Genomic DNA, 26,434 nt, shown 5'->3' with positions numbered 1-26,434 from the left:
GGTTAGCCTTCAGTGGGCACAGTTTACCGGAAACATTTCAGGTGCTCTTTAGGCTCCATATGAACCTGAAATTGCAGATTAATGATCTGCTCAGTAAGAAGCTTTCTCATTAAGTACTGTAGTCTTTTGGATACTGTGTTCATTAAACTGCTACTTAGTAAAGAAAAGACAATTCTAAAGATAAAGAAACAAGTTCTGGCAGCTGTTTAAAAAGAAAAGGTAGATAAGATATCAGCCTCTGCAGAAACTAGCACATTGGAAATAACTAGAGATCACAGGCCTACAAAAGATTGAATGATTTGGGAAATCATCGATGTCTAACATTTTCATCCAAAAGACACTTTCTTCTAAATTTACATGAAATGTTATCAAGATTTTTGAAAATCAAGTTTATTATCTGATGGATATGCTCTTCTTCCCTCAATAAACCTGCATCCTCCATATTCTATCCTGAACACAAGAAAAGAGATCCCTGCAATGCCTCGAGATCAGAACACTTTGCCCTGCCAATGAATTAGTTCTCAGTTAAACATACTGATTTTCGAATGCATGAAAGCGCCTTTGAGAATCAGAAGAGTTCTATTACACAAAAAAGGATTTTTTGAATTTGTAAACCTTTTTAAACTTGCAAAGTTTAAAAGCTTAATAAACCAAATTCAAAAAGGCAGTAACCCAAAGGAATAAATATCACAGAAGAATTACTCAAGATGAAATACTAATCACAACTTTAAAAAAATATTTGCAAATATTTTATGAACATGATACAATTAGTTAAATTTCTTGTGTAACACACTATTTCCTAGATAATAGTTTTTAATCATGCATTTTGTGATGTCTGATGTGGAAACTGCAGTTTTAGTTCAAACTAAGTTACTGTATTTACAAGGCATTTTGGCCAGGACATTACAGCAGTCAGGACAATGCTCTAGATCAGCTTGCAATTCAAAATCTTTCAAAGTAACTTAACATTTACTCTATCATTTCATCCCCACAAAAGGTCCTACATGGTGCCACCCGATAGATATGATGCTTTTAGGACACCTTGAGGACCAGAGGCTGAGTAACATGCTACATCACTGGAGCACACAATCCTGACTCAGGGTAACAGCTTCCATTACCACAGCAGATTTATCCTCAAAAGACAACGCATTAAATAATAAATGGCAGTCTTACTTTTGCCTAAGGCCGGCCAAATGGGCCCAGACCAGATATCCTTGAATTGCAGAATTCTAAGATTGACTCAGCGGGGACACACCTACTACTTAGTGGCAGAATCCTTTGTTAAAATGACTTTTGGCAGGGTCTTTCTTCCTCCATATTCCTTCTGGCCAATTGACTCCAAAGTCCCATTTTTGTTTTGTTTTTCTAAAAAAGTTTACTTCTCATAAAATACATTTTCTTTACTACCTCTACAGTCCCTATAGACACAAAAGAAAATTCAGGTTTACTACTTGGAGGAAGGTTTCTTACTGAGTAGCAGGACACCATAATGGCAAAAGCGCAGGCTGACTTTGTACCTCAGTTTCCTCACCCATAAAATGGATGTCCTGCTAACTTTATGTGACTCTTTTAAGAATCAAGTGAGATACAAGTGCTTTGTTAACTGTGAAGGGCGACAGCTACACAAAATGGAGTTGTTACCCTCACATATGTATATGCCAGGAAATGCCAGTGACTTTACAGCAGTATTTATCAAAGTTTTTCCTTCCATTATCTCCAAGGATTCACTGTCATATCCAGACCAGCCTTCTACCTAGGGAGATACTAGCAGGGTGTTCAAGTGAATGAAACAAAATTAACAGAAATAAAATTCATAATCCCCCAGTACATTAATCAAATGTTTATACTGTTCTTATTTTATTCATGCTTGTATCCATAACTAGATGCTATGGACTGAATTGTTACCCCCAAAATGGATATGTTGAAGTTCTAACCCCCAGTGTGATGATGGGACTGGGAGAAGGACTGGAAGATCATTAGGATTAGATGAGGTCATGAAGGTGGGACCCTCATGATAAGATTAGTCCCTTTATTTTAACAGTGCTCTCTCTTTCCATTATGTGAAAATATGGGGAGAAAGTGGTCGTCTACAAGCCAGGAAAAGAGCCCTCACCAAAAACAACCACGCTGGCCCCCTAATCTCACATTCCCAGCCTCCAGATCTGTGAGAAAATAAATTTCTGTTGTTTAAGCCACCCAGACTGTGGTATTTTGTTATCGCAGCCCGAGCAGACTAAGACAATCTCACCAGGAATCCCCTTAGGGATTCAGCCTAAATTCCAATCCTACCTTAACCATCTGCTTGCTTGTGTGACTTTAAGCAAATTACTTAACTTTCCTGATCCTTAATTTTATCATCCATAAAATGGGTATTATAATAATAACACCTACTTAATAACATTGGTATGGCTATTCAGTGTGTTAATACATATAAAATACTTACAATTAGGCCTGGCACTTAATATATATTTGCTCTTTTTATGCACCTTCTTAGTCTTTAACACTGCCAGATATACACCAGACACTTAATAAAATTCTGGGGTGATGGATTTCATCAGAAAGTAGGATGAAACTGGCCCATGTAAAATCATCTGGTCTACTCCTTTTTGAAGCAGGGATACATCAAAATGATCCGACAATTACCCCTTGTTCACTAGAAAACATTCTCAGGGAATGTCTATATTTGGACCTCATTAAGTGTTTAACAATCTATATCATTAGGTTAAAAATTAATTCGCTAAATCCAGTAGGATTCGGCTATATCCATTTCTACAGCTGGAGCCTGTGCATTATTATAGGCTACTGGTCAGCTTTCTCTTTCAAATCCCAGCAACTACAGTTCCATTGCTCTTTCCTCACAGTTAGTAAAGTTTATTTTGACTTGAATTCCCAAATGTAGAAATAGTTCAGGAACTCTATTGACCGAGGTTATAAAAATCCTGAAGAACTCAAAAAGGATTACACTGAAAAGTGCAAGAAAACCAAAAACCACAAAATAAACTTTCACTAGGCTTCAGTCTTTACTCATTGGCTCCAAACTATTTTGCTGATGAATGATTCTGATCAGAATTATTTATTATAGAAGGTAAATGAATATATTCATTTTTATTCATTCCTATTAAAATATTATGAAAAATGAACCCCAGTACAAACTGAATAAAGTCACCAGAGGAACAAAATCAATTAAAGACATACTGTGTACTTACACTCAGACAGACTTGGAATTTCAGTGCTTTAAGCTAATTTCTCTCTTGGTATTTGCAGAACCTAATCAGTAATGCAAGTAATGCTTATTAATAATATTAATAATGTACCTTATGCTATCTCTGTCAACTTAATAATCTTCTTGGGTTTTTTTTTTTTTTTTACTAAAGTGTCAATCTAACTTCTAGAATCCTACCCAAGAGAATCTATGCAAAAGTACAATTAACATTCATTGTATAGGCATAGGAATTAGCCATGGGCCCATTCATGAACGCCTGTAATTAAGTTATTTTACATATTACAATAATTTTATGTGAAATTATGCGATTTACATTATTTGCTTAATATAAACAGCTATTAGCACCACACATGATAGATACCAAGACTTTTAGTACATCATCTCATTTTAATTTTACAACGAGAAAAAAAAGGCCAGAGAGATTCAACAATTTACTTAAGGTTGCACAACCAGTAAACAGTGGAGTAATGATTTTAATTCAGGCATTCTAACATCAGAAAAACCTCTCCTAATGAGCCTTTTCTACTGCTTTATACGAGATAGAGATTTGGAAAACATTTGCTGGTAAAACAATGAAAAAGCAGATTAAGGCAAGGAAATAAATTTTCTACAAAGAGCTCTCAACACTACCAACCCAAGGAGGGTTATTGAGGGTGCCCTCCAAAAATAGTTTTTAATTTTTTGGTTTTTTTAAAGACAGAATAGAAAATGTCTTATGCCTCCAATTTTTATATTAAGAAAAACAAACATAAAACTATTACATTATTATGAATACTAGAAATATTTCAGTATACTCAATTGGCAAATGATTTCTCCACAAATTTAGTACTTTAGAAGGAAATAACACAAAAATTCAAACCATTCCCCATTTTTATTTATGTGGCTTAAGTAACTCCACACCAGCCAATGCTGATTAACATACTGGAGAACGCGGGTCCACAAAGACGGCTTCAGGAATGGATACATAATCCCACCAGAGCCATTTGCTGGTATTTCTAGAGAAGAAAAGCTAACAGAATTTTTTCTTCCAGGGGATGACATGGTGAAAGGGTATTTTCTGGTGAGAAACTACCACTGCCACTCTGCCACAAGGCAAGAGCTGGAGCTTCTGAGAGTCCCTTTCATGGGGACTCTGAGGACCCCCTGAGAGCAAGGCTGGCTCCTGAAGGTACAGCTATCTCTGAACCTTTCCATTATTACGCTAATAAATTTCCTTTATTTTTCAGGCCATTTGATTTGGATTTTCCATCCGCATGACCAAATGTTCCTAATTAAAATAGAAATTCAAAAGTTAAGAAGTTTAAAAAAATCCTCCATTCCTTCTTTTCCCAATACCACTACCTAAGGGAATCCACTGTAGCGCACACAGTTTAAAGCAGGTGGACCCTGCGAAACAGCAATATGGAAGCTGATGATGACAGCACAGGAAAACCAGCCTTTCACAGTTTAAAAGGCAGCAGTGTTGGCTAACAACTTTTTAGTATCATGTAGTTAATAAACCTTAACTCACCAGTTTTGTATCATAATTACACCAGTTTTATAGAACTGGCAATCCAGTCCTTTTGGATCAAGGATCCCCTTAAGAATCTGATGAAAGCTATGAATTCCCTTCACCAGAGATCCGCAAATATGCAAATAAACACATTTCCCAAACAATTTAGGGGGTTTAAGAACTCCTGTCCCCCAAGCCCACTCATGTAGATCCATCACCCCATGTTAAGAACCCCTATGGAGAGAGTACCAGTTGCTTACGCAAGAAGTATTGGAGCAACCAGCATCTTCCTGTTCAGTTTCTTAGAAAGGTTATCCACCATCCCTGAGACTTGCCCAAGTCGCAAAGATGCCCAGCAGATATTCTCCTTTAAAAAGCCTGTCTGAATCCCACCGAACTGTCAAGGCTTTCATTCATTCATCTTCTATTGGTTACAACAAGGCAGCAGTCACAAACATAAGAACAATAACAAAACTTTTACTATTCTGTCAACAAAAGTCAAATATGATTTTATATTATTACTATCTTTTCCTAATGGACAATTTTTAACTTATTGGGAAAGTTTTATGTAGCATTTATATTTGATTAAAGTATTTGGTATTATTTCTATAAAACACAAGGCAAATGACCCTTAGTATAATTTCCCTTTATACATTGTTCCCATCAGAAAACGAGCTTCAATTTAATGTTTTCCAAACTGCTCAGTACCAGGAAGTAACTTGCTATAAATGAGAAGGCCATCTGTACTATGTCTGAATCTCTCCCATTTAATCTGCTCTGCAGTAATTACACTAAAAAATTTATCTATAAACATCTCTCATAAGACCAAAAAACAGGTAGATTCAATCACTGCATTATATATCAGGAAACTGAGAAAGGTAGAAAAACTAAATGCTTTATTCCATATTGTCATAGGTGGACAATACTAAGAAAGTGGTGCTTTTAAAAGTTCAGAATGAAAGGCCAAGGTGACCCCTATGTATAATAAACTCATTTAGACTTCAAAAAGCTACAAAGCAATTTATCACAATTACCATTATCCAAGTAATCTCTCATGACTCAAAAAAAAGTATCAAATAAGTTAACATGGTATACAACAGAAATTACCGATGACAGATTTTCTATATATATTTGTAAAATAATGATTGATATATACTTTTCTATTCTAGTTAAAGTCAGTAATCACAATCACCTTCTTTTCAAAGGCATGTGAAAAGTTGTAATGGTTCCTATTTTATAGAAAAAAAAACTCAGAAGAGAGCCTTTCTCAATCCATTTTAAACTATATACATGAGAGTTCATAAAACGAATGACAGTGGCACACACAGTAGCTCCAGTGGAAGTCTGACAATAAACCCTACAGTTTACCTGTCCACAGAATTTATCACTTTTTTAATCAAAACTTGAACCAGATATTTTCCAAGTTCTATCACAAAGGGTTAGGACTCCTTTGCCTGTGCACTGGCATATAGCTAATTTCCGCCTCCTAAGAGAGATAAGATGCTTCTTCCCCTCACACACAGCCTCTTTCACTCCCAAGGACAGCCAGCCTGGCCCAGCAAGGATCCAGGATGGGGCATTGGAAGCTGCCTGGAAGGAACAAGGCTGCCCTGATGGTAGATCAGGTGCCTAGGGACAAACCCAGTGCACAGCCAGGAGGAAGGCCACCTGAGAGGATGTGGTCACCAAGAAGCATATAGACAAACAGGCATACCAGTTCAGGAATGCCATGAGCATCAGGGAGGGATGGAAAAAGCCAAGAGTGATTCTCAACTTTTTGGATTCCTGGTACATTTTCAGATACTGGAATTTCTGACTAGAGGACTTTCCTCTAAGCTATATTTGCACAAGACTGAGAAAATGTGCATTTTCCATCCTGAAGAATGGGGAGAGTACTTGCCAGTCACAGGTGAGACTAAAAGTCCCCACAACACCAAGCCATGAGCACTCCTTGCTACCTCTGCTCAGATACCACACTGCTCAACTAGGTCACTGCTCAGCACTGGGGAGCTGCTTCTGAATAGAGCTGTTGACTGCCAGGCGGATTTCCACTATGCCAAGGAGGTGGTTTTTCCCACATTTCAGTAAACACTTGATCTTTTTCAGGTGCCAGGCTAAAGTTAAGCCTCCTATCTCTTACTGCAGGAAACCGAACCCCACTTTTATTCACAGTCCTACTTACAACAGCCAGCACAGTATAACTAAGGAAGTCTAGGGAAAATAAATACGACACTCAGATCACAATTTAGGACCCAAGATTTAAGGTACCACCAGTACAAAAGCTAAAGAAGGGAGAAGTATGTAGCTCACGTTATGAAATCTACAGATGCAGGCAGGCCACCATCATCTGCTACAGGCAGGAGGCATGGAGCACCACAACCTAGGAGGATTATTTCCAGGGCAAGATGATAATTAGGAGACATTGACAAGAACAAGACAGAATCTGAAGAATTAAAGAGACTGGGATCCTAGGCATGTTTTTGAGAAAGGAGTTTAGACAACTAGGGAGGAAAAGGACAAGCAAAGTATCAGAACTGAAACACAAGGTTAAAGCTGGACTGATGACAGTAAAAGGTGACTGACTGCTTTAATCCTTCCTGCCAGAAGTCAGAGTTGGTTCTGGAGACTGGCTTGCGGCTGAGCTAGGAAGCAGGAATTGCGGGCGGAGGGGCAGCAGCTGGGGGGAGTGTGAGTCTGTGAAGGATGGAATCCAGGTAGAGCCCAAAGCCTGCTTCAACCCAGGCAGTGAAAATGACTAACAGTGGAAATGACTCAAGAAATCCTGAGTCATCCTGAAGGGAAACCAACGTCAGTGTCAATAACTTCTCTGGGAACTTGGAACACATGTGGTTGAACAAATATTTTAGAATCTAATATCTTGCCCAACACTGAATTGCTCCTTCATTTTGGATAGGTCGCACATTTCCATTCCTCAGAGCTCTTCAGTTATCAAATGAGGCTAATAATATTCTTTAAAATATTTTTACCAGTTAAAAACAAAAACAAATAAAAATCAATTAAGAGCTGACCTTCTGGAAAAATGACTTACTCCACTTGAACTCCTCATACGGAAGGCAAGTGTCCACAAACAGTTCACTCCGCACCAGTATCATACTCATCGGTAAACTCATCAGCGGAATAATACTCAGAACGAATGTGCAGTTTGCTTTTACAGTCACAGCAGGGCAATTAAAATCTGAATTTCTATAAAAATGAGAGATGAGTTAATTTTTCTCACACATTCCCTTCCAACGTAAGAAAACATTTGCTAATTTCCCATAATAGGCAAGGCATTGCGTGAGCTGCTAAAGAAATTACAAAAATAACTAAGACCAAAAAAATACTTGACATTAAAGTAAAAACAGAATTAGAAGGTTAAGTATTGTTAGTTTGCTATCTATCAGAATGTAATACTTCAAGATTTAATTCAAAATGCTTTTTCCAGATATTCCTATAGTTCAAATATACTAGAATACCACTGATACCTACAACAAGGATGAATCTACTAAAATGTTATGCTAAATGAAAGAAGCCAGGCACAGAAGACTGCATTCTACATGATTCCATTTACATGAAGTTTAAAGATGGGCAAAACCCATTTAAGGTAGAAATCATTAAGTGTTTGCCTGGACTAGGGAGGGGGAGGTTGGCTTAAAGGGGAACAGGGTAATGGAACGTCCTCCATCTCTCATTTTGGGTGGTGGTTATACAACTGAAGTAACTTAAACTGAGCAGTTAACAGTGTATTTTACTGTAAGATGTGCTTATAAAATGTTAACAAAAATGCCACGTGACTAGTAAACATTACTAGGGATAGAGGGTTCAGACAAAAGCATGGGGAAAGGCAATAGCAGTATCTTTTTTCCTTGATCTCAACGGCATTTATAAAGAAAATATTACCAATTTGGAAGGAATTAGAGCCATTAGATATACTAATAAATTTAATAATACAGTCATATTTTCAGGCATGTACGAAAGATACTAACAAAAAATAAATAAATAACAGGACTGTTTAATGGCAAATAAAAACAGGATTTGCATCCATTTCTTTTTGCCTTATGAACTGAAAACAAAGAAAGCCTTAATCTGCCTCTTAGATAACTGCTCTATCAGGAGGGTGCTGTGGCCATTCACAGGGAAATTCCGCGTAGTGATTCTCTAGTTATTAGGATTTCTCAAGGGGTATAACCTTGAAAGGAGCACATCAGCCTTACCTGGGGATTTTCCACCCTCACAAGAATTCTGATCCATGCCCCAAGGGCTTGGTTATGACTCCCAGTCAAGCTACCCTTCCTCCAGGCAGGAATGAGTCACACCCCCTCACCTAGCAGGGCAGGAAGCCTAGAGAACAAGTTTCTGGCTGAGAATCCAGGCCAGATGTCTTCCAGTTCCCTGCCTCTTTAGGTCAGGAGAGGAAAAGATGGAGTGTGGGGAACAAATGTACCTGCTCTCTCTCTCTTTCCTCGTCCTATGTCAACTGAGGGAAGCTACACGGAATTGTTGAGGTCCAAGTTCTCAGCAGCGTCTGCTTTAACATAAGGAAGGAAGACAATTATGCTAAATGAACTGCAGAGCAAGAATGAAGTGAACTAGGGGTTACCAAGTTTTGTTACTTTCCAAACCAGTGCTATTGTTTTAGCCAATCTGCCAAGGAATAAAGCGGCATAGTAGTACCATGAGCAACAGCACTGCCTTGCAAGGTGCATTAACAGCTATAGAAATCAATATAAACAAAACCTCTGCCCGGGGAATTCCCCCAGTACATCTGGACTTGTGAGCCTGAAAGCATTTGTGATGTTTTACACATTAATCTAATGCACATCTTGAGCATTCTCATAGACCTGCTTTTTAAAGAGATGGTAATCTAAGGCCACGTTATTTTTAGAATTATAAAAATAACAGCTGCACTTGTCAGCCATCCCCCAGTGAGGCCCATCCCCTTGCACTAGCTTTGGATACACCCAAGTTCTGTTCTCAGCTATCCTGGGTCTCTTTTTTCACAATCTTTAAATATAATCTGCTAGTACTCTGTTGGTATGTCTGTCTTCCCTGCCAGGCTGCCTACTCTGAGGTCAAGGGACATTTCTGTCTTTTTTGTTGCTCAGTTCCCAGTACCTCGCACAATGCCGGGCAAATAGATGGTGCTGAATAGACATTAGGTAAATGTATGGGTTTCTGTGTGCATTTTTGGTTTTTACTTTATCACATATAAGAATATAAGTGCCACTAAAGATGGGATCCTCTATCTGCTACTATATTTCCACATCCTAAATATTCTGCACATAACCCATAGGAGGTTTTTGGTAAATATTTACTGAATTAATAAAGATTGTAAACGGAGATCAATCCAGTGCTCTGGGCTAAATGAAATCTGTATGCACGTGACTTTAAAAAGCAGTGGGCCTGATATATAAAGAAGACTCACTGCTAGTAAATCACATAGTTTTCAGAGGGATTTTTTTTTTATGCTAAATAAGTTATCCAAGATTGTGATTGAACTCTGCAAAATAAGTATTTTGAAATATAAAACAAGCCACTAGCCACAGTAACTCTCAGGAAAACCATGATTACCCCATTGCTCAAAAGCCTGCTGCTGTGTTTGCTTACCCTTAGAAGGGATGAAAGGGCTGTTTGGAAATGCTCACGTCTCCTCTATGATTTGTAGGCTGCACTATGCCTGTTATAGAAGCATGCACCCAGTGGGCACTAAATACTATTTAAAGTTAAATGAAAGCACAAAATATGAGGTGGTCTGGCAATCTTCTGGCAGGATATAGGCAGAAATCCAGTGGACAAGAAGAACTGCAATTCTAAGTGCAGTAATGGAAAGATGGAATTTTGGCTTTTATTGAGAAAGTCACTTCTACGAAAGGCTTAAATTATAAAGCAAATAATCCTAAACTCTACTCTATTTGGGGATAAAAATAGCTTTCTTTCTTTCCTCTTGCTCTCACCCACCGAAATGGAATGGAATGTTCAAACTTTTCTTAGGTTTGATGCTGGTGGAGAGGCCTGCCAGTGTTCAAGTTCTCACAGTTGGTTGTAGGCTGAATCACCCTCAACTTTCAAGAGTACAGAATGAGAAGTGTCATTTCATATCCTATTTTGCAAATTAGATTATTTACATCATTAAATTCAAAATGGCTCAAACTACTCATGCGTTCATGTCTTCAGTCTTACCGTTTTGCCTTGTGTCACATTCATCTATTTTAACAGGTTTTATTTGACCTTAAACTTTTCAATAATACTCAATGAACAGAAATTTTCATCTTGTGGGCAAAATAAACATTTTACAATTTTTCCTTTTAAAATAATGAACCACTGAATGAGTAAAAACTATAAATATGCCTTTATTGAAAGTTCACATGATCAATATCAAAAACACTTCTAACATTTACATTTGCTTAATTAAGAAGTGCTCCTACTTTTTACGTTTTCTTTAGAATGAAGGCTGTCAAAATGCCATCTGATATTCCATTATGAATTTTTACACTATATTCTCTTACCTTCCTTACTAAAATTATATATTAGAAGTGATGATACAATTCTGTTGTGAAATGCATCTACTGAAAAGTGCAACTTGATATTATTCCAATCACTGATATTTCTCTGTTTCATAGTTGTTTTATAATTACTGCATTTTTTTGGTGGTGTTTTTTTTTTGAGACAGGGTCTCAGTCTGTCGCCTGGGCTAGAGTACAGTGGCGTCACCATAGCTCATTGCAACCTCCAACTCCTGGGCTCAAGCAATCCCCCTGCCTCAGCCTCCCGAGTAGCTGGGACTATAGGCTCATGCCACTGTGCCCGGCTAATTTTTCTATTTTTAGTAGAGATGAGGTCTTGCTCTTGCTCAGGCTGCTCTCAAATTCCTGGCCTCAAGCAATCCTCCCACCTCGGCCTCCCAGAGTGCTAGGATTACAGGCGTGAGCCACCATGCCTGGCTCATTATTGATTAGCCTACTATGCGCCAGGAACTGTACCTCATGTTTTGTATATATTAACATATTAACCCTTATAAAAATCCAGTAAAGTGAGTATCATTACCTCTTCTATATTATCTCTACATTTTTCTGATATGGAAATCAAGACTCCAAAGTTATAAGAACCTGCCCAAGGACTGATCAATATCCAAAGGGCCTTTCTTTCCAGTCATACCACATAGCTCTTCAATAATCAATATCTTTCATTTATTTACTTATTCAGTTAACAAAAACTTATTTATTTTTTTTTTTTGAGACAGAGTGTCGCTTTGTTGCCCTGGCTAGAGTGAGTGCCATGGCGTCAGCCTAGCTCACAGCAACCTCAGACTCCTGGGCTCAAGCGATCCTACTGCCTCAGCCTCCCGAGTAGCTGGGACTACAGGCATGCGCCACCATACCCAGCTAATTTTTTCTATATATATTTTAGTTGTCCATATAATTTCTTTCTATTTTTAGTAGAGACAGGGTCTCGCTCTTGCTCAGGCTGGTCTAGAACTCCTGACCTTGAGCGATCCACCCGCCTGGGCCTCCCAGAGTGCTAGGATTACAGGCGTGAGCCACCGTGCCCGGCCAACAAAAACTTATTGATCACCTACTACATGTCAGGCACTATGCTGCTCACTGAGGCAAAAATTCCCACGATACTCCCAGTTTAATGAAAAAGACAAAAAGTGACAATGAGCTGTATAACTGGAAGGTGCAGCCTTGGGATAAAGGTGAAATCTCTAATAAAAAAACAAAAGAGGGCCTTTTTGTTACAACAAAGTGTCCAATCGTTATCTGTGGTGAATGTGTCTTGCTCTTGCTCTATAATCCTTTCTTTCTGTCCTCAATAAACCTTGTTTCGTACTAAAAAAAAAAAAAAAAAGTATATCTGGGTTAAGATTTTGGTAAAAACAGCTGCCCGTTAATATTAATAACATTAGCTTATTATTATGGAGGGCTTTTAGGGTATCAGGCACCACCATCGTGGAAAGTAATATTTTTAAATGGCATTCTTCCTTTGATACAACCATTTTATATGAAGTAGGCTCTAATATTAGCTCCGTTTTACAGAGGAGGGGAAAGTTGTGTTAATCATTCAAAGTCACATGGCTGATGAATGTCTGTGTCAGAATTTGAACACACATCTGTCTAAAACTAAAGGTTAAGGAGTGGTGGGTCTCCAATTCTGGGCAGAACCAGGCTGCTGTCTGGTGAAAATACTGAGTCAGAGGTAGGGTAAAGGGCTCTGAGGGGCCTGGGGGGCAACAAAGGAGCAGGAAAAGGAGCTGACAGGGGGTCATCACAAGGACCACAGATCAGCACGGTGGCCCCTTTCTTCCTTGCAGTACAATAGGATGCCACTCCACACCCCTGACCAAATTAAGGTGAGGCTACTATATCCATAACAAACAGAAGAAATAATCTCTCACCCCAGGGAAGAGTCATCCTTTTCTTTTAATCTCCAGAAAGATACCTGTAATCTAATTCAGGTTTTCACCTTCAAATCCAGACCTTGAGTAAGGATCATTTCACCTGATCTCTAATATCTACACTTAAGCCAGGGTTTTGGGGGGAAGGAGGGCATATCTCCTCCAGCACATGGCCTGTTCTCTCCTCTCTGCCACATCCAAGTGGATGCAGATTCCCAAGGCAGGCCCACAGCCCTCTGAAAGTGTGCAGAGAGAACAGGGTCTCTGATCTTAGAAGAAAGACATTTAGAGAAATGAGGGGCAGAAACTGATGCTGCTTGAATACACAATGATCATAAACTGGGAAGGTGGAGAGTGGGAAAGATGCAGAGATCAAACAGGTTTTAAACATCAAGTCATCAAGCCCTTCCCCATTATGTGCTGCCTGCCTGCCTGCCTGCCCTCCCTCCACCAAAAAAATTCCTCCCTGTTTCCGCATTTCCAGTACTAAGAACGGAATCGCATAGACCCATGACCACTGGGGATCTCACTGCTAATTTCTCTCTCCTCTGTTCTCCTGTGACATTTCAAAGGCTCAAGTTGTAATAAAAGCTATTTATTTCTTTCCTAAGTGACTCCTTCATCACTTCTTGTGCATTCAATTATATGATGACACAAAGGAATATGCTCACTTTAGTTAGAATTGCCTAACAGCAAACGGGAGAAGGGGACAGGCCATAGGGGCCACTGATGGAACCACAATTTCTACACTCATGAGCCATTTATTGGGAGCCTCTCATGTGTCAGCTACTAGGGTCTTTTGCTAAGATTCCCGGAAAGGGATTCCCCCTGAAATAGGTTTCCTGGAATTTGGAAAACATTATCAGATGATCTGTGAGAGTATAGGGAAAAACACACACAATAATTATCTCTTTGTAGAAACCACATGCTGTTTTTCAACTCCTTTATCTTTAAATACATGTGTCTGCAGCACAGCCACTGTCAGGATTATCCTTAACCGGACACTTATTGAGCAGTCCCTGCATGCATAACACGACACCGCGCAGCACAAAGCAGACAGCAATGTTTGAGGGGAAAGGACTTAGTGCTCTGAGGTTAGAGTAGCAGTTCCCATGACTGCTTTCAAAAATAATTATCTTTGAGAGTGATATTGCAACTAATACTTGTAAGTATCCAAGTGAAAAGGGCCCCTTCCCAGTACCCTACATACCAACTGGCATCTTCTCAGCAATGACTCAGGACTAAAGAAACAGGCTTAGAGAGGCTGATAAACTTGCCCCAGGTGACAGATTCTAGGTGACATAGCACAAGGTTCTAGGTGACCAAAAATTCAGGTCATCTGACCAACAAGACTTTTCTCTTCCCTTCTTACCACTCTACATGAACAGCCAATTACCTTTACAGGATCCTCTTTCTTCCTTATGATCATTTTTCTGACCTTTTCAGGGATTAATTTCCCCTCAAAGAAACCAAGAAGCCCTCTTTAAAGTACACTTTTCTTTCTTCCTAAGCAGCATCTAAGATCAGTAAATTTATTATACATTGTTTCTTTACCATTTTTATCACTCAGAAAATAATGATGGATTTTGCTTTTTCATGTTTTTTTAAAAGAGAAAGTATAATGTCTTACACAACTAAAGCATTCTGGGCTTTCGTAGTAAGTAACAGTAGAAGGAAACAAAGTAACAATGAATGCAATTATTTCAAATCATAATATAAATTATAACAAAACTTTAAAAATAATGTTAAGGGGCCGGGCACAGTGTGGCTCACACCTGTAATCCTAGCACTCTGAGAAGCCACGGCAGGAGGATCACTCTGGCTCAGGAGTTCAAGACCAACCTGAGCAAGAGCAAGACCTTGTCTCTACTAAAAATAGAAAAAATTAGACAGGCGTGATGGTGCTGGCCTATAGTCCCAGCTTACTCAGGAGGCTGAAGGATTGCTTGAGCCCAGGAGTTTGAGGTTGCTATGAGCTAGGCTGACACAATGGCACTCTAGCCCAGGCAACAGAGCAAGACTCTGTTAATCAATCAATCAATTAATCAATAAACGTTAAGGATCTGACTGAGTTTTATATTCAGGGAGGATGTATTCTCCCTGTTTAGAATTTAGTGGGAAATAATTTTTCTTTAAAACTTAGTACAACTTAGAAAAAAAGAAACATGCTTAAGATTGTGTCCATGTGATGCCATAAGAAAAACTGAGCCATCATTTTGTCTGTGGAAAGCCAAAGATTATTTTTCAAACATCTAGATAGAATGTCTGGAGAAATCATGACAAATTTAATTACATAAACACAACCCCAGTTTATATAAAACAAGCTTTATAAACAAGCCTATAATTTGCATAATTGTACTTTGTAAAAAAAAAAATCTATTTACATGACTTTGACCTACGGCTAAAGTCCTGCCAAAGTTAGAATAAACATTATAGAAAAGTGAATTTTAAAGACCAATATCCTTTTTTCCCCCCAATTTCAAGTATTTGTATTTTAAAATAATGTGGGAAATGGTAGAATTTTAATGCCCTAGAATGAAAGCATTAAATATAAAAGCAACATCTGGATTTCACAAAAGAATATATTTTCTTTCATTTGTATTTTTGGCTGTTGAATAACTGACTGCAGCAAGATCTTTCGATTAGTATTCAGACATGTAGCCAGAGCAGTAATAAATACCATGGCAGAGAAAGTTGCCTATTAACCCTTCAACTTGTCTTATACACAAATGTTCCATCTGATATGCTTTGGCTGAATAGTAGCTGAATTGCTCGTTGGTCCATGTCCAAAATATTCTATTGTTGACATATTCATCTACTATTCTTCAAACTGGCTGCTTCTTAGGATGGATGCTAATTAATTTTAGTTGTACTACTAAAAACACAAAAAGTAAAAAAAAAAAGTTACATAAGACAATCATTTGATTGTATTAAATTCCCGTAATTTCTATCTTTATATATGATTTACCAATCAGTCAAGTAGTACATTTCCTTGGTTAAAGGTAATTGGAAATGATGTTTTCTGTTCTAAAAATAGCCATTTTTGCACAGACCCAGCCCTGAACGCATAAATCAAAAGCAGATCAGGCATCTCAAATCATATAGCATACAAAGCTTCCATTAAAATCTAAAAAACAGTCCTGTAACAAATGTTTTGTTGAGCATCTACTATATGATAAACATTATGACATTCAGGCTGTAGGATCCAAAGATGAGTAAGATAGAGCTTCTCCCTATAAGACTATAGCTTTTGGTTAAGATGCACTGAATCAGCTAGACTACAAAATACAAACTAAGTACAGTATACCAGAAGAAAACCTAAAGTACTAGCTACAGTGGAAACTTATTAAAATATAATCATTTTAATCTGAATTGCTACAAATACCACTTTCAGAATTCAATATCATCCTTTAACTCATGGCTAGCTTATGCAATTCTTAATAATACTTTATAGTCTCCCCTCAAGAATATCAGAATTAAAATCATACATCTGATAGAAGTCTTCAAAGGCATTTTTGGTCTAAACTTCTACATTTTTAAAAGGAAAAAAATAATAAGTGTAGTGCAATCAACAAGACTGTTGCAACCCCTTGAGAAAACAGAAAGGAGTGTGTGTGTAACTCTTACTCTTTTAGAGCTATATTTGTCTCAGATCCAAAGAACAATGAGTATTATAAGAGGAGACTGAGGAACCTTCTGGAAAGCAATTATTTTACTTGAGAGTTAGAACACAGAAGATAAATCATGAGTCTGGATTTGAAACTAATAAAAGGTTTATGAAAAGGGCAAGACTGACTATGCTAAAAGAGACTTTAAGGACAGTTTGCTTTGCTTTGTTTTTTTTATCTATCATCTCCTTGGTAGAGAGTGTGTGTATATGTATGATATGTACATAATATATGATCCCCTTGCCATACCGAATAAGGTGAGGGTAGTATCAAGGTTTATCTTTTGAGAAACCATCGTGCCTTTAAGGAGAATACCCACGGTACTGTGCTGTCTTAGCCCTATTCCTGCACCTGTCTTCTTGTCCCTCCAGGGCTGGCTCAAGTACTACCTCTGTAGACCTGTCCTGGATTCTCCTAAGCAAGGTTATATACTTTCTCCTTGATGCCACCGCTGAACCTGGTACACATCTTGATTACAGCATTAATCACAAGTGACTGCAATTACCTCTTTCCATATCTGTCTCCTTTCTACACAGTGAGATACTGCATGGCAGGGACCCATGGACCCAGCACAGTGCCTGGCAGAACACGCACACTCAACATTTTTAGAACAGATAACCGGGGATATCTCAAAATGCCAGAGAAGAAGAGAATTGTACCAGGGCCATAAAACAACTAAGCATTATGTTAATCAAATTATTTTAAAAGAATAAACCTTCATTCTTTCAACAATTACTTGGTTGGCTCCTACCAGAGCGCTATGAGGGCTGTAGTTTAAACACAAAACACAACAAGGCACCTGCCTTCAGTGAGCTTACACTTTAGAGGAGGGTGAGGAAGACAGGCAATTTTGTAAAATTGTAACAATGGAATGTCTACAACATTTAGAATATTTTGCATGATCTCTAAAAGACCCAAATGACCTAGACCTAGTCACCAAGAAATTTACACTCTAATTGTGGGAATAATAAACAAAAAGATAAGAACAACAAAGACAAAACATAACTGACGCTAATTGCATAGAACAGAAAAATAAGTGCGAGAGTTCACTGGTGAGCACTTTGGGCTAGGAGGGTCAATAATAATTTTCTGGGCTGGATGTAGCAGCTCATAGCCTATAATCCTAGCACTCTGGGAGGCTAGGATTGAGCTTGATTGATCACTTGAGCTCAGGAATTTAAGACCACCCTGAGCGAAACTCCGTCTCTACTAAAAAATAGAAAAAATTAGCGGGGTGCAGTGGTATGAGCCTGTGGTCCTAGCTACTCAGCAGGCTGAGGCAGAAGGATTGCTTGAGCCCAGGGGTTGGAGGTTGCTGTGAGCTATGAAGACGCCTCTGCACTCCAGGTGGGGTGACAGAGTGAGACTGAGGATCCCATGACCCCCTCTTTGGGTTCCATCAATTTGCCAAAGCAGCTCACAGAACTCAGGGAAACACTTCCACTCACCAATTTATTCTAAAGGATATTTCAAGGGATATGGATGAAGAGATGCATAGGGCAAGGCATGTGAGAAGTGGTGGGGAGCTTCCATGCCCTCTCTCAAGCACCTCCACTGTTCAGCTATCCGGAAGCTCCCCAAACCCTGTTCTCTTGGACCTTTCATGGAGACTTCATTGGATAGGCATGACTGAAGCATGAACAACCATGTGGAAATGTGATTGAACAAAAAGGGCATGATCTAACACTAAAAGACGGAGTGGAGAAACCCGACAAGGTCTGTCTGTCCACATTCTGGTTGGCCTCTCTGTGCAGCATTCCATCCTCCAGGGTATGGGGCAGGACCCCTCAGACAAGGTAGGTCAAAGAATTTCATTATGGCCAGCTCGTACAGAGAGATCATACTTTTAGTTTCTAAGGTCTGCCTTGTGGAGAAAACGGAGCAGGTGAAAGGCAGGCAGGAAAGGGTCACAGAGACAGATTCTGTTTTCTGATGCCTGCTCCCGAAGTCTAGAGCACCTCAACATTATAACAAGGTCTATGGGAGTTATGAGTCAGGAACCATGGATGAAAACCAATATGTGAATATATATATATCTCATAATATCACAGGCAGCCACTCACTGAGAAAAAGAGGAGGTAAGGCTGAAATTACTGAGAAGGGGAATGGTCTGAGCCAAAGCAGAGGAGAAAATTATTATGTAAGAATTGTTGTTGTTGGAACAATAGAAAATTCTCCCCTCCAGCTGCCACTTTCCATCTAATCACTCAGCTCAAGTCCAGGAGTCATTGTGGGCTCTTCTCTGCCTGCTGGAAAGAATCAGTTTCTCAGACCGTACCGATGCTGCCTCTTTCATAAAACTCTCAGACCCATTCCTCTCCATCCCCTTGGCCTCTGTGGGCATCCCCCAGCCCAACTCCTGCAAGGGCTTCCCTCTACCTTCTCCTATCCATTTTAGAATACGCTGCCAGGGAGACCTTTCCAAAAGCAAAGCCAATCCTATCACCCCTTTCCTTAAAATCTTTCAGGAGCTCCAAACCATATACAAGATAAAATTCAAAATCCTTAAAGTGTGTGGAGAATTCTTCATGGTGTAGCCGCACCCTTCTCCCCAGCCTTCCACCATAGGCAACTGCTCAGAACTCCCGACTGTCCTCAGGCACTCCGTCCATTGTACCTGCCTGGTCCTTCAACACTTGGCCCAACAATCTCTTCTGTGAAACTCTCTCCCATCCTCCTCCCACGTTGTGTGTACTTCAATAATGGCACTTACTGAAAATGTCTGTCTGATGATATATTTAATACAAGAAAACAAATTCAGTTTATCCTGCTATACTCTCGCAACACAATCCACACTGAATACTTCTGTGACCAGATGTGTAGGGTTTTCCCCCCATAAATCAAGCAAGTAGTCCTTTGGTGAAACTGCCCTTTATAAAATAAAGGGCCACAAGGTGGGAACTGTGGTAGAGGAAATGTATATACGACCAGCCATTCTTCCCTAGCTTGCTGTCCTGTAATTGCTTACTACTCAGGAGTCATATAGCTAATGGTCATAAAGATTCTTAGCTTTCTTCACTGCTCCCATAGATAACATCACCCTTGTGAAACCTGAGGCTAGTTTTTGAGATATCTTCCAGGCCTTGCATTCCAGTGGGACGATTGACCCATCCAGACCAGTGGCCTATACCAAGGAACTGACTCAACTGGTCTTGTGATCCCCATCTAAGAACTGACTCAGCGAAGAAGACAATTTCTACACCCCTATGGCTCCTCCCAGAAGCAAGCCAATTAGCAAACCCAATTGCCTAGTCTTTTATCCACCAAACTATCTTTAAAAACCCTTTCTCCCAAATTCTTGGGGAGACGGATTTGAGAACTTCTTCCCGTCTCCTCAAATGGCACCTGTGATATTAAACTCTTTCTCTGCTGTAAGCCCTGCTGTCTCGGTGCATTGGCTTCCTCTAGAGCACTGGGCAATGAACCTGGTAAAGCTGTGACATCAGCAATGGAAACCAGCTGGGTGTCCCCTAAATCAATTCAATTCTGATCCCACCTACCTGAGGGTAGTATCAGATCCCATAAGTTGAGGGCTCAGTCCCAAAATACTGCCCCCCACCTTCCAATGCTAATTACAAACCCAGGTTGTTTTGTCTGTGCTTGTGAGCAACCACCTATAAATCGAGGTTTCTATAACCCTCTCCATAGTTTCTACTGATTTGGTAGAGAGGCTCACAGAACTTTTGGGTTTTTATGGAGGCTTCCTTACACAGGCATGATTGATTAAATCGCCGGCCCCTGGTGATCAACTTAACCTTCAGCTCTTTTCTCCCCTCCCTGGAGTTTGGAGGGTGGGGCTGAAAGTTCCCACCCTCTAATCCTGCCTTGGTCTTTCTAGTGACCAGCGCCAATCCTGAAGCTACTTAGGTAGGGGTTGCCAGCCACCAGTCAATTTATTGGCATATAAGATGACACTGATCACTTTGAAAATTCCAAGGAGTTGTATGCCAGAAAACTGCAATGAAGACCAAATACCACATGTATGTCACAATATCATAGTCTGGTTCCAAGGAACTCTCCTCCTGGAGGACACAGGTATGTCTTACTCATTCTTAGTCTTCCAACAGCTAACCCAGCAACTAATCTTACACCTAGCACACAGAAGGATTGCTTAATTGATGTTGATGAGGCAAATCTGGGGTTAGGACCACATTTGCAGGTGATTAAACGTGAAGTAGGTAATGAAGTGAAGTGGTACGTGAAGATAAGTCTATCTCAAAATGTGACAGTGAAAAGGGAGCCAATAAATGCACCTGAGAGTTACAGTTGGACCACTGCCTCTCAGAGATAATAGACCATGGCCTCTGTCCACCCCCAATGACATGACCATTAGTGATAGGAATCAGAGAATAAGCTGTACCATGAACAGACTGAGAACCCAAAGCAACCAACCAACCATGTAAACAAAACCTTTTTGTCTGAACAATCTGAGTAGTCCCTGATAGTTCCCTTCTTTTTTGGAACCACTTTTCCTTCGTCAGCAAAGTTCAACCATAGAGAATGCAAGAAACAAAATAAACAGCATACTAATCTGATTTCTACATTCTGCCATAAAAGATGTTTCTATCACTTTCTACATCAACAGGAAGAGATGAATTTAATGCATTGATTAATTGGGGGGGGATTAGAGACAAAGCAGTCAAGGACACTCTTCTGCACACTAGGCAGTGGAGTACACAGCCTGCCTCCCAGAGGCTGGCAAAGACTCGTGGTTTCCACCAGCACAACAAGGGCTACAAGCCACAGATTTCCTGACACTCCTGCCTGGATGTAACCTCTGTGGTTGGTTGTTGGAGTTGCATTAGAAAATAAGTGGCCGTTTGCAAAAATGTTTTCATGCCAACAGGTTGCCTCATGAGGAAACTTTTGAGCAAACAAGGGAAAGACACCCACGGTGAGATTTACTATCTTTGATTCTCCAGGTCAGTTTATCTAAACTAGGAGACAACCCTGACACTTAATGTACTGAACAGTGCTTCAAAAGTAAGCAGGAACCCACCATTAAAAAGGCCCTCAATCCCAGCCTACTAGAAGGCACACTTCTATATAGTACATAAAACATCTCCGTGAGGTAATCAGGGACCACATCTAGTCAGAAAAGTTTTTCTTTTGTCTCTTGTAAATTAGGCCAAGATAATGTCAGTTGGTACATCCAGGAACCTGTGTCAAAATAATTCTCCTGCACTGAATTATAAAGTTAATACTTACAGAGGGATTTTACAGAGATCTTCAGTACCCAAGTGGGTGTTAAGCTATTATACGCTATTGGCAGTGACAATCAAGTAGTTGGAGAAATGTATTAGTCAATAGCTTTAACATAGCCCTGTATTACAAAACTAGAGCAGAGGTTAAAACTATGATCTTCATTTCCCCAATAGCCTCTTCCCCAGTTGGAAATTATAATTATTTTGTAAAAGGCTCTGCACCACTGTCAGCCTACTTCTGGTAACATTTAAAAAGGCTTATTATTTTATAATGGCATAACTTTCCACTGGCATGGTAAAACATTTTCTGATATAAAGTCATTGCAACCCACTTTAAATTTTTATACCCAAAATGAACCACCAAAAATTGCTGAGATATGTTTAAATGATATCGGTTGACATAAAACATGTTGAGTTGAACCCTATACACACTAAAGTATTAATATTAGTAGTTTCTGAGGAGTGGGGTGAGGAAAGGTAGAGATATTTAAGTTTTTCTTATATATCCACACTGTTTGAGTTGATAGAACAAGCATGAATTATATTTGTCATTAAAAATAAAAAGAGCTATTGCTGGAAACTTAAGATGAATTTTTATAATGCCTCATCAGGGTAAACACACACTAGACCAAATTAGTTCTTTCTAAACTGAGATCTGTTGATGGCACAGTGGAACAAATAAAGCTCAGAACCTCTTGCTTACTTCAATTTCCATGTGCGCTTTTACCCTCATTTATTTACAATTCTCAATATAAACAGTGACGCCTCACTATAACAGACAAGAATATTTTCCTAGGAAACAGCCTGTACTAATTTTATTATAACTTTAACTTTACTATGATTTCTATTTTTATATAATCATCCCTTACTACTAAATCTTGCTAAAGAGGAGTATCATATATTATCTATTACCTGACAGCCAGAGTGACCAGGTGGAAAGGGTATTAATTTGCACTGGTCTTGCAAGTCAGAAAACCTGGCTTTGAAAGTGTGAGAAGCCAGGCAGATTAACCCGTGAGCTTCAGTATTTGCTCCCTCCTTAAGGATGAATACCTAAGAAATTGTTCTCAAACAAATGAAAGGTAAAACTAAGCCATGGGGTGTAATCCCCTATGTTCAATTCGTACCAGGACAACCAGGAAGTTATCGAAGTCTTCCGATTTAAATGATCAGTATCTAAAATGTGAAAGAAAAACCACACCCGACTCCTTAAATTAAGTTACTTTTAAAGTTATCAGAGAAGAACAGGGCCTCAGGTCATGGGCAGGAACTGTTCTGTTTTAAAATCGATTAGCCATCCAGCTGTGGCAACTGAGCTGGAGTCGGCACAACAGACCGGCATGGTAATTTAATTAGTCTTCTGGAGGGACCTAATATGTCATCATTCCTAGTCAGTGTTCTCTTTAGGGATCCGATTTTCTCCCTACTCCTCCCATTCGTTTCCCCTTCAATTCCTCCCACCCCTTTTGTTTGCTTTTTCACTCGTAAGCAGCTGTTCCTGGGTTCCGCCTACCACTTCTATGCATTTTTAACTCCAACTAGAAATGGGGTACCCCAGACTGGCTCCCCAAGCTCCAGGGCCCGTCAGGAGGAGTAGAAAATGCTCTGCGGTCCACCTTGCCGGAGGCATTCCTATCTGATCACTTCTCCTGCAGGCTCTGCAGAGGGAAAAAGGTACCCAGCCCGCGCCTACCGGACACAAATCACTTTCCAGGGCCGCCCGCCCCGCCCCAACCCTCCCAGACCGTCGGTTTGCTTTTACTTTAAGGAGGATTCTGGTGGGTCACACCCTGCTCGCCAAACTCGGGCCCGCTCCCCGAGATCCGCCTATGGGCTCGCCCCTGCGCCCGGAATCTCTGCAATACCCAGCCTAGAGGGAGGCGGAGGAAATGACCCAAAAGTTGCTTCTGAGTGGAGACTTCCACCCGCGGAGGCGCCCCCGTATCCGCCGTGACTTTTCAGAGGCTGTACCCCTTTCCCGTCCAGAGACTGTCCTCGGGGCGATCCGCTCCCGCGCCCCCCGGGGCCGCAGCCTGGCCTGAGCCGCCGGGCGGGCCGCACTGGCGGGTTCCCTGCGCCCCTTCCCGGCGCGGCCGAGGGTCCCGGCCAATCTCCCCCGCAGAGAGTCTAGCGCCCCCGCGCAGTCCCCGAACTCCTTGCCGCATTGGCTCGGGCGATCGGATGGAGACGCGGGGACCCCCTTACTCACGAATATCCCCATCGTCCTCGTCCTCCTCCTCCTCCTCCATGTCTAGCAGAACGTTCCTGGTTATCTTCTTCATGTCTCCCCCAGAAGGCGGCTCCGCACTTGGCGCGAGGTTGGGGGCTCCCGGGCTCCGGAGCGAGACACCGCTCCCGGGGACCGGGGCGGGGGCCGGCGGGGCGCGTGTCGCTCGGCTCAGGGGCCGCTCTGCCCAGCCCGCGCCCGGGGAAGCCGAGCCAAGGCGGCCGCAGACCCGCGCCCGGCGCCCGAGAAAGCCTGTCGCCCGCCCAGCGCGGCCGGCGACTGAGCATGCCCAGTGAGCCCGGGAGCTCGCTGCGGAATGATTAAACTTCCCCGGGTTTTATTAGGCGCCCAGAAGGAAGTCGGGAGGCGAGAGGGAGTAGTTAGCGATTGCGTCCTGCTCGCGGGGGAACTCGCACAAGGGGAAGGCGGGCACGCGCGAGGGTTGGGGTGGCCGGGGTTCCCCAAACGTCGCCCCCAAACCGGGCAGCTTTGGGTTCTAAGGTCACATATGGACGCACACTGGGGCTTGCTTTCTCTGACATCTGATACTGGAGAGGGAAAAATGCAGTTTCAGCTCGCATGAAGAACGCTGAAGGCGACCACGTTTGAAGGGCGTTTAGAGGCAACCTGGAGCTAATAAAAGGGGATCTTTAAGTAAATTACTAACTCCGGAGTGGGGTAAAGTGTAATCTGTAGGGCAAGGTTGTAAGATTACAGAAGAGAAAGATCACAGGGGCGAAAAGGAGGCAAAACTCGTAAAGAATTAGTGATAGGAGAGAGAGAGAGAGAATCTTGTAAAGAAAACGTGTGCACAAAGGCAGGACTTCCGCATAAATTGAGGTTGCGGAGACGAGAGAAGCGCCCTCTACCCCGCCCTCGCGGGCACACGCAGGGAGTGGTCGCAAGATAGTCGCCGAGCGGGCAGCCCATTTGGACAATGGAAATCAGTCCTCCGTGTCAGAGGCAAAAAGCGGAAGACCAGTATAGTTAGATGTAAATTCTTTTCTAAAGCAATGTGGAAAACTATAGTAAGAGGAAACAAAATTAAGGCAGAGTTTTTAAAAAATGCATTTCTAGAGACCAAAAGAAGCAATGGGACAAATACAAAGGTATTTAATATTTTTTAAGACCCTTGGCGGAGTTTAAACTGCAGGTTCCTTCGATTATGTGTCTACAGAACTTTTTTCAAAAAAGGTGGTGAATTCAGCTGAGTCAATTTTGGCTTCTCAAAGTGGCTAAAAGGTGTGTTTGAAATCTTTGTTGTGTTTATTATTGTCTAACACTGCTCATTGAAATTGTTTTTTCCACTGAAGTACCACGATTATTACAGTAACACGAAATCTGTGCATTTTATTCTCCCCTATATACATATTTTAATGTTCTATATGAAAGAAAGAAAACATTAAGACCGATATTAAGTGGGAAAATAGCCATGAATGTGCATTAAAAGACATGATGAAATTACTTTTAAGAAAATATCCAGGAAATACTATACTTGCTTCTTAAGGTACTTTTTTGAATAAAGAGAATTGTTTTACTTGTAAAGAGAAAACAATACAGTACTCTGATGAGGAGAGGAGATTGTTTTCTTTCACTGAACTCTCTTCCCTGAGCTTGTGAAACTTACTAAAGTAGAAACTCCAGAGGTATTTTGGTTACCTGATCAGTTTTCACAATTCTTATTTAACAAATGCTTATATGGTGCTTTTTATGTGCTAGGTACAGGTCTAAATGTTTTTACATTCAGTCATTTAATCTTCATAACAACCCTCAGAGTTGGTGTTGTTATCACCCTTTTATTCAGGCACCAGGTGATTGGGTAGCTTGTCCAAAATCACACAGGGGACAGAGTAAGTGATAGAGCTGGGATTCAAACCCAAGCAGCTTGTTCCAGAATCTGTGTTCTTATCCACTTGGTAAACCCCCTCCAGAGACATTTCAAATCCATTTTTTAAATATTTTTCTTCACCGATTTCAAACTCTGAGTGTCTCATCAACTCACTGCCACAGTTCTCTTACCAAATGTTCTGATTTTTATGTACTAAGCCTTTGCTCAAAGTTAATTTGTAGTTAGAAAATTATTGTGGTTGATTTTGCAACAAGTTTCAATGAGTCATTTAGAAAGACTAGAGTTTACATTTTTCTTGCTTGATAAATGTTACAAAGAGACATTGCTGATCTTATATGTAAAGGTAACTGTTGCTAGAAGGGAAATGAATTATTTA

General features: G+C 40.5%; 1 protein-coding gene across 1 annotated transcript in view; it reads right to left on the bottom strand.

Moving 5' to 3' along the window:
- ANO6 (anoctamin 6) overlaps positions 1-24,318 on the bottom strand; it is a 189,469-nt gene extending 165,151 nt beyond the window's left edge. The window contains exon 1 of the mRNA XM_069489270.1: positions 24,192-24,318. Within this exon, the coding sequence (XP_069345371.1) occupies positions 24,192-24,264 (73 nt within the window). The 5' untranslated portion in view covers positions 24,265-24,318. The remainder of the gene's footprint in view (positions 1-24,191) is intronic.
- Between the last annotated feature and the right edge of the window lie 2,116 nt (positions 24,319-26,434).

Source organism: Eulemur rufifrons, chromosome 16 (assembly GCF_041146395.1).
Source record: "Eulemur rufifrons isolate Redbay chromosome 16, OSU_ERuf_1, whole genome shotgun sequence".
NCBI classification, from domain to species: domain Eukaryota; kingdom Metazoa; phylum Chordata; class Mammalia; order Primates; family Lemuridae; genus Eulemur; species Eulemur rufifrons.
This window is presented reverse-complemented; position numbering and strand designations above follow the sequence as displayed.